This window comes from Alosa alosa, chromosome 11, assembly GCF_017589495.1.
Source record: "Alosa alosa isolate M-15738 ecotype Scorff River chromosome 11, AALO_Geno_1.1, whole genome shotgun sequence".
NCBI lineage: Eukaryota > Metazoa > Chordata > Actinopteri > Clupeiformes > Clupeidae > Alosa > Alosa alosa.
This window is the reverse complement of record NC_063199.1, coordinates 19,507,213-19,516,288: the sequence shown is the minus strand read 5'-3', so window position 1 is coordinate 19,516,288 and position 9,076 is coordinate 19,507,213. Positions and strand designations below refer to the sequence as shown.

Genomic DNA, 9,076 nt, shown 5'->3' with positions numbered 1-9,076 from the left:
CACTTTGCATGTTTTGACACAGAAATAAACCTAGGGTTACATACTTGAATCAGTCAGAATGTATTCGTACAAATGCTGTTGAGATTCTCTTATGGTAAAATAAAGCCAACCTATGAAAGGGTTTCCGGTTTACCAACAAAACTAGATGTGCGCACAGCCGACGCTCAGTGGCCGGCCACGTTATAAACTTAACCTATTAGTCGGCTTCTGTAAGCTACAATTTGCATTTTTGGTATACCCTTGCAGTCTCAATGATAATAACATCTCATTTCAGAGTTTGTTTTTCATTTGCATTATTAATATAACATAACATCTACTGTTTTTTTGTGAAGACATGCATTCCTTTAGGGATATTGACCATTCTCTTACCATCGTTATTTCGATTGGTGCAGTTTTCAGCACAAAAACGAATCTTTTTGTGGAGAGCACTGCTCTATACTGTTCTATATTGCCCATAGTTGCACGCGCATGTTTTCTTGATGTTTCCAGTCTTTCAATATACATAACCACTATTGAAGACTGATTATTCATAAACTATATTTCTACAACTCTATCTAAATTTGGTTTTATATATCTATTCATTGGTTTATTTACAGAAAGAACACGAGTAAAGAACTTAAACACTGTACAAGTATTAAGAAAAGGTACAAACAGTTTTAATTAGAAGTGGAAAAAATGAGGAGTGGTCCCAAAAACTGAGTACCATATAACACAACACATTCTGAAAAAAGCATGCAACCTAGTTTAGTGTTCTTTTTAAAAAATACAAAAATGAGGAATGTATTGGCTTATAATCCAGAAAGTTTGGATCAATATATTTTTGTCATGTTTCTCTACACCAGTAGATTGCAACACTGATATTTGTATCCAGAAAGGATATAAAAGGTCTAACACAAACCCATGATTCTATTGTTTCTGAATGGTTAGGAAATGAATGTCTATGCATAAGTCTCATTAAAAAAAAAGTCATATTTGTGCTCCATCGACTATGTACTGGCACCATGTATTGGATGGAGGAATGTTTAAAAAATATGTAAAAATAGTGAACTGTAAAAAACACAAACAAACAATTATAACAGTAGACCCTGAAAACACACATGTAGTTCAGAAGCTGAGGTGGTTGTGTACATTTCAAAACGAGATAGAAAGTGCCTGCTGGATGTTGCGATGGGATTCACATGGGTAGGGAGATGGCTTGGTGTGGACTTCAGGTTGAGGTTGCGGTGTCTTGCTTCAGCATCAACTCGTCCAGCTCATCGATGTAGAGACGGAGGTCCTCCAGGCACCTCTCCCGCATTTCCACCAGACTGTCCCTCAGCGGGCCCTGCAGCTGTTTCTCTAGGCCCGGCTCCTTGGACACCAGCATCTTCACCACCGTGCCAAAGGTCTCGCAGTCCTGCCTGTACAGCTACACCAAGACATAAACACTTAGCCAGCTCTGTGACGGAATTCACAATAATAACAACAACAATATAGACAAATTAATATATTCAAAATAGCACATAATAAAGGTCTTTTTATAAGATAACATTCTCACTGATAGTGTCTCACTGAGTATGGGAACAAAACTTCACACTTCCGTGGGGAGAAGGTACGGTACTATAATATTGGAATTCAGGGATATTAACAGATAAGTGGTTCACCACAGAAAAGTTCACTACCATACTATCTACCGCTGTTATTCATTAGCTTGGCCCGGCCTGGCTATATCTCAGCTCACTTCCATCTCACTGAGATACTAGTCTGTCTCCTCTCAATGCGCTTACGTTTTACGAATGTGTAAATGTATACATCAAAAGTAAATACATTGTTTCATAACTACCGATTCGGTTTATTATTAGTTTGTAAAGGTTTGGAGAAGTAAGAAGTAACATTAGGAATCCCTGATCAATGTGATTGAAATCATTGGCACAGCCTAACCAAAGTTAATGCAAAGTCTATGCCCGTTAAAATGTTAGGGTTGGAACAATTTCTCAATGGAGAGTACCCAGACTTTCTTCACAAAGTGAGTGAGTCTGGTGATACCAGGCTGGTTATTCATATGGCGAAGCACAAAGAGCTGTCCTCAGTGAACTTCACTGAAACCCAAGACTAAATAAATTTAACTAAGGCTAAACCATGGCCAAGCAGAATGTAACCCTGATAAATAACAGTTGTAGGTGTGTTGTGAAGGGAAAAACAAAGGGCATGAAAGGTGCTGGGGTCAGTTAGGGAATATCTGAATTCTTTCACGCCGTTCCTTTAATGGCTTGTTATACTACCCAGCACCACAAAAACAAAACAGACCATTAAGAGTTTTATGAAGGTTTCCAAGTGACCCAGGTGTAAAAACCAGAGGTCTCTCTATCACCTGAGGGCTAGCAACCAAAGTGATGAGGGGGGGCCTCCAATTGATCCCTGCCAGGGGGCAGGTCTGGCCTGCAGTTCCCACAGGCACACAAACACACATCTGACTGACCAGACGATCACCTTGAGAGGTCCTTTAAGTTAGCAGCTTCTGGCGAGGTTAATGAAGACTGACAAGTCTCTCATGGTGGTATCAAAGGTCAGTGTTACCACAGACTCCACAAGGCCTTGTTCTGGGAGAACCAATGTGGAGCACCTTTCAGCAAAAAGTTCAGAGGACCACCAATCATGGTCGGTTTTTGAGGTGTCAAAAAGTAAAAATTGTTCTTTTGATGGGTGCAAAACCAATGTAGTTTGAACCACTGTAATTAGCTTTAGCAAGACATCATTGGAACAAAACAAAATTATAGAGCTCGTCAAGCTGAACCTCAAAAAAGCTGCAATTTTTCTCTCAACAACTACAAAAAGCTGCTTGAGAAATGACCCACTTCCCAAAAGTAGCAATTTAATCAAATGCTCCTGGCTTCCTGAGAGGTACAATTGTGTCATGTTAAGACCCTGCAGCCATTTTGGGAATCTGGGCTGCCTGTGCCAGTAGCTCCCCAGCACCAAGCTCATCAGATTTAATGCTGTGAAAGCAAGTTTGCTAATTTCAGGTTTTATCTATAATGTCCCGATGACAGATGAGAGAAGATAGGTGACTATTTGCTTCAAAACAAAAAAAACATACTTGGAAGAAGCACTCAGCATATACTTGTTGAGACTCTACAAAAGCATAACCAATAAGCACCCAATGAAAGTAATAACATTAGCCACAATGTCAGTCAGTGAAGAAAAACAGTTGAATGCGATTACCCATACAGCACAGTTTAAATGTTGGGGGTTGCCCTAACTACAGTGAGTCTCATCTGTTCTGAGACATGGTTCCAGTGTGGGGAAGCTACTGGAGGGCCAGACTCTCTTGCTCTGTTCTGGCTGTTAAGTTCACCAGGGGACAGGGGCCTGCCAAGCCTCTCTGATAGCCTGCACTGCGGACAAGTGGGGAAGGGGAGGTAGAGTATGAGACATCTCTGGTAACTGTCAAAGACTAGGCCAAGAAACACAATACTCCCTGAGAGAGGTCAGAGGAAGACGAGGGAGGAAAAGTAAAAGAAGCTAAAACAATGGGAGAAAGTCAAGATCGTTGATGACAAGTAAGACCAAAGGTTCACAGCAGGTTGAAATCAAATTGAATTAAAAATCATATGACCGAGCCAAAAGAACCTGGCTATTCTCATCCAGTTAAGGAAAAAACGACTTGATTTCACCAATTACCTCTGAAAAAGAACAGCCAGGCAAAAATCATCATTGAAATAGAATGCAGTTTTTTTGGCTTGACAAAATGTGGGACAACAATGTAGATGTTTCGAAAAACTCAAGCAAAGCCAGTGTCCTTATCTTCCTCAACTGTATCTCAGCTGTCAATCACCCAAAACAAGCAGGCTACAGAAGGACAATTGTGGAAAAAAGGTAAGTGACATAGAACAGACTATCAAGGAAACAAGCATTTTTTCCAACAAGGCTGCTTCTTTCAGATAAACTAAACAAAGTACATTACGCCTGGTAAACTGTGGCCTGTAAGGGGTATCTCTCATGGTCTCTTCGTATTAGGCCTATTCCCTGCAGGTTGCATGTTGTCTGACATGGTTCACAGATGATTTCCCATTCCCATCTGTTCTTGTTAATCGAAGGCTAGGTCCACAGACATGGGAGGAGGAATAAACTTTACACCTTCAATATTGTTTAAGTTTTTTACTGGTTCTGATATGGAACCATTTTTTTAGCCAATTTGCTCAGAGCACAGAAATATGCATTTGAAGAGTTTGAAGATGTGCTTGTTTGGCATCACATGCAAAACCACACAAGGAAACAATTAAGAATGAAATGTTTTGGGGGAGGCAAAATAGTTCTTACAAAAGTGTTCCCTTTCTAGTGGTCCTTATTTCCTCCTTAAAAAAAAAAAAAAAAAAAAACACTCAAAATGATTCACATTCACTGAGTTGACTGTCAGGACAAAATGGCCTTTCAAAAAAAAAAGTGAGGAGACTCAATAATAAGAATGCCGCTTATGTTGACCCAACCAAGTCACCCACATAATAACAGCTTTCTGACTACAACTACGTCTTGCAGACATTCAGCACGTGTGGCCTTCCTCCACAACAGACTGGAAGGAGGACATTCTTCAACGCAAAAAAACATGCTAAGGACCGAAAGGTCAAAACCACATTCACAGCAACATCTACACACTGAAACCAACTATTTTAGTCTTTTGCTTCCTCTCTTTCTCTTCAATAACTTCTGCAAGATACCCAGACCTAATTTGCCTTAGAAAAAGGATATGAGCAGATTGGGGCAACTAAAAAAAAAAAAAAAAAAAAAAAAAAAAACACAGAAAGCCTCAGGCCGGTAAATATCCTAGGCATCCTTCATTACTTTGAACTGATTGTGTTTGTCATCCTTCAAAACAAAACTCTCCATGAGACTTTTGTGTGTTAGCATCTGCTCAGGCTGATTACAGTTTCACTTCATTACGCATCATACACACACTCAGCCTGTCTGCTTCAAAGTAGCAGCACAGAACGGAGGATACTGCCCACAATGAACAATAAACTCTTAATTAACTGATTTCCCCTGACACTCCCACAGCAATGCAAACATCAAAAACTGTAATCCATTTCACAGATATAAAAAGAGCGAGAGAGACACTTTGTTTCAAGAGAGAGAGGAAAATGCCTCACCCAACATGAGTTTATTTATAGAAATGACATTAAAAAAAAAAGTAATTCTGGGAAGGTCTTTTTTCCTAGAGTGAGCAGCGAGCTTTTCAACTTCATCTGGCCGTTATTCAACAAAACAGGAAGGCCGTGTTTGACCCGTGTGCACTCTTTGTTTGGCGAGGTGGGGTCCTGCGACGGCTCGGCTCCCCTGCCAAGGGAGCTGGGGACTGATTTCAGGGGCCGATAGCAGAGGGCCACACAAGCAGGGCCAGACGCGAGGGGCCCAGCGGCACACACAGCATGAGAGTGGGGGAGGGGAAGGGAGGTGGGTCGGTGGGTGGTGGGGAACTTGTGTAAGTGTATATGAAGAAGCAATGGTGTGTAAAACATTATAAATAAGGCTAACAGTCATTCGGGGGAACAGCACACACAAATGAATGCTGGGGCAGGCAGGGGGTCTGTGATAATAGGGAAGTAGGGATGATTAGTCTGGGGCTGGTACACATTAGGGAATATTAAAAGAGGCATTTAAATCACTTGAGCTGCAAAGCAGGGCACTCCGTGGAGGGGCTAATAGCTGGACTGGATGCGTTTCGTTTGGACTGATTGAAATGATGAATGGCCTTCCATAATCACTCCCAGCCACTTCGGGCTGGAGGGCTGGCCATAAACATCCAGCAGTTTCTCAAAAATCCAAAATAACATGATCATGCCATCCCTAAATATCAATTGGGTATTACTTCACATTTACCGGAGTATTCAGAAACCAAGAAAGGGCCTCCAAAAACTGATCTCTGGTGAAAATGAGCAACAAGGGGGACATGATGAGGATGTGTGATTAAATGGGAAGTCCCGTCTAATGATAGCTCCGTGTGTGTGTGTGTGTGTGTGTGTCTGTCTGTCCATTCATGACCCCTCTGAAATTCATCTCAAGCATGAAAAGAGGAAGTGAGCGAGATATGTGCCAATCAGGCACTTCCTAACAATAAGAACCTAAAGCTTGAGTGGATGTAAAGTTAATGCGTGAATGTCCGGAGTTCTTAGTGTGGAAATAGAACCATAACATAATTACTTGCAAAAGGCAAGGGTGACTGCTAAGGGTGATCTTTTTATCCCTCAGTCTAGAACACTGTTTTCGTTGATACAATCAACCAAACAAAACTTTGGTTCTGTTTTCTTTGAGCAAGAAAATGCCACAAGAAGTATGGCCTGGGCAAGATGACTTTGTTTGAGCTTAAATATACAGTTTTTTGTCTATGTGACACATAAGCCTACATAAATGTGCTTGCCAAGATTGCCATGGATTACTGTGGGTTCTTTGATTATTGAGTGCATTCCCCGCTAGACCTATGAAACGCTTAATCTGAATAGCAGAGTACGGTAACTGCTCCCTCTTCATGACAGGTGTACACTAAGAATGCTCTTTTCCTGCTACAAAGGCTCCTCAAGTAGGAGGATTCACTTTAACCACATTACACTCAGAAACATTGCAGAGGAAAGAAAAACCAACTCTGCATATATAAGATCTGGGAATGGAGTCCATTTACTGCACTTCATACCAAAACCTGCAATCATGGAAGCATAAATCACCGCTTTAGATAAATGTTTTCTATAGTCTACAACAATGCATAAACCATAATTTATGCCATATAGACACAATATAATTCCCAGAAACAACATATGGCATAATTGCTATAGTTACCACCAAGCTGAGTCCAGTCAAAACATGTCGACTCACAGCTCAATGTAGGCTACTCTCTAAAAGACCATGCAATCATCACAGTGAAGTGAGTGAGTGAGTGAGTGAGTGAGTGAGTGAGTGAATGAATGATTCCAATAAATAAAACTGACAGGATATGGCTTATATCAGCAAGTTCAACAGCTTAGTAATGGAAAAAGACCAGTTCTACTGAATCATTCTACTGTAATAAGACAGCATTTCATGAGTCCAGTTCACCATTTACATGGTGAGAAATGCTGGCCACTTCAAATGTCAGAAGTGCTGCTCACTAAATGTGCTTCTCCTGCCAGCAAATGACATCTGCCACATAAAACTCATTACTGAGCACATTGTAGTTTACGTCACTTTAAAGCATTTCGTTTCTCAGCTGGCACCTCGAGAGGGCTTAGGCCAGCCTGGAGAGCCTTCATATTAAATGCTTTCAGATTTGAGAGGTATGCTTTGCATTAAAGGTGTCTGTGCCATTTTGACTCATTGTTCCCGCTATAATTTCTAAGGTAAATGTAGTAGGGGACGCTTCTAAAATAGCTCTCTGAATCACTCTCTGAAGACGAACACCAAGCAAACCTAAACCTAAGCTTTACATGAGAATCAGACCGGACACTGCGGTTAGCAGTGATGTTCCACATAGAATTACAGCATACAACACCGGTAATTCAGCTGTCTGCTCCCATACATCCAGACAGCGAGGCCAACCCACAACAAACTGGCCTGCAGAGCAGCAGCAGCTGGACAAAGCTTTGGCCTGAGAGGCAAGCCAGGGAGAAGGAGCACGACAGCAAGGGGGAGGCCGAGGGAGGTGGTGGGTGAAGCACATACCGCTGTCCCTTCTCCTTGCGTCAGTTCTTAGTTCTGGACGAGCGTCTCTGGAAGGTGGCCGGACACATGCAGAGGTCCAAAGCGGACAACGTGAGCCAAATAGGCTCAGGCTCCTTTTGTGCTTGGGCTGCTTGGCCAGGGCTGTCACTGATAGGGCCCCGGGGGAGGCCCTGGCAGAGTTTTTACGGCCGCTCGTTTAACGAGCGGCCGTAAAAACTCTGCCAGGGCCTCCCCCGCGGCCATTGGTGCCCGGCGTGGCCGTCTCTCCTACCACCACCGCCGCGGAGAGGACTGACATCAGACACTGGCACACACTTGTAGAGTCAATAATGAGTCTCCACTGCAAGAGGAATAAATCAGAATGTGTGTGTGTGTGTGTGTGTGTGATCGGATTCAAAAAGATAAAGCAGTGTGAGGGTGGGTGTATTGTGAAACATGTCATGTTTTCATGAGGAATAATTGGAGGTGAGTTTCCGGTGTGATATTAATGGGCCAGCTGAGATAAAAGGCTTTGGGCTTCCCTGAATGTGCGTAGAGAACACTGACCCATACTGGGCCATGTGTGCTTGGGGAGGGGGGAGGGGCTGGGCCTGGAGGGGCCTTAATTGAGCCAAGCTATATTTCACATGAGAACACAGCGAGCGGGATTAGGTGTTTGGGTGGTACAGCTCTTGTTTTCTTCATCAAATGATCCATGTCAAATAGGCCCACACGAAGGGTAAGGCCAGAGCCAACACAAGACTCTGTTGGAGTTGGAGTAAGTGCTCTACTGCATGAGTGGGTGGGTGAGTGAGTGAGTGAGTGTGTGTGAGTAAGTGTAAGAGAGAGAGAGAAAGAGAGAATGCATGCGTGTGTGTGTGTGCACGTGTGTGTTACAGTACAACTTCAATGCCAGAAGAGGTACCACTTCATGGGTGGGCTGGCAGAATCCCTCGAGGTAATTTCTACCCTGGTTTAACTGGAGGCCGAGAGACAGGCTTACTGGAACTCATATGCATGCAAAGCGGCAAGATCTGCACAAAAATGCCTCTGCACACATCCAAATCCTAGTTCATAATCTGGGAGAGCAACAGGCCTTTAGCCATCTGGCTATCCCACGGGAGTGGTCATTATTAAATGATGCTTAGACACTGCAACAGGATACGGCGGTGGAGGAGCGACGGACGGAACGCTGTCCGCACCACAGGCTCGGGGGAACGACTGAGAATGAGGACAGGATTGTTGGGGTTCTCCAAACCTTCTCTATCTCCAGGGCTTTGCCAGCGATGGCTTGGGCGCGACGCTCCTGGAAGTCATTGGTGCCCTTGATGAGATCCTCCTTGAGTATGTCGTCTTGGTCCAGACCCAACCCTGGAATGTCCTCCTGAAACGTTACATGCGACATGAGAATGCCGCAGCGGACATTTCACAGACC

At 43.1% G+C, this 9,076-nt stretch overlaps 1 protein-coding gene across 1 annotated transcript in view; it reads right to left on the bottom strand.

Moving 5' to 3' along the window:
- Nucleotides 1–655: 655 nt before the first annotated feature.
- LOC125303955 (periphilin-1-like) overlaps nt 656–9,076 on the bottom strand; it is a 45,505-nt gene continuing 37,084 nt past the window's right edge. The window contains 2 exon segments of the mRNA XM_048257953.1: nt 656–1,408; nt 8,900–9,025. Of these exon segments, the coding sequence (XP_048113910.1) occupies nt 1,208–1,408; nt 8,900–9,025 (327 nt within the window). The 3' untranslated portion in view covers nt 656–1,207.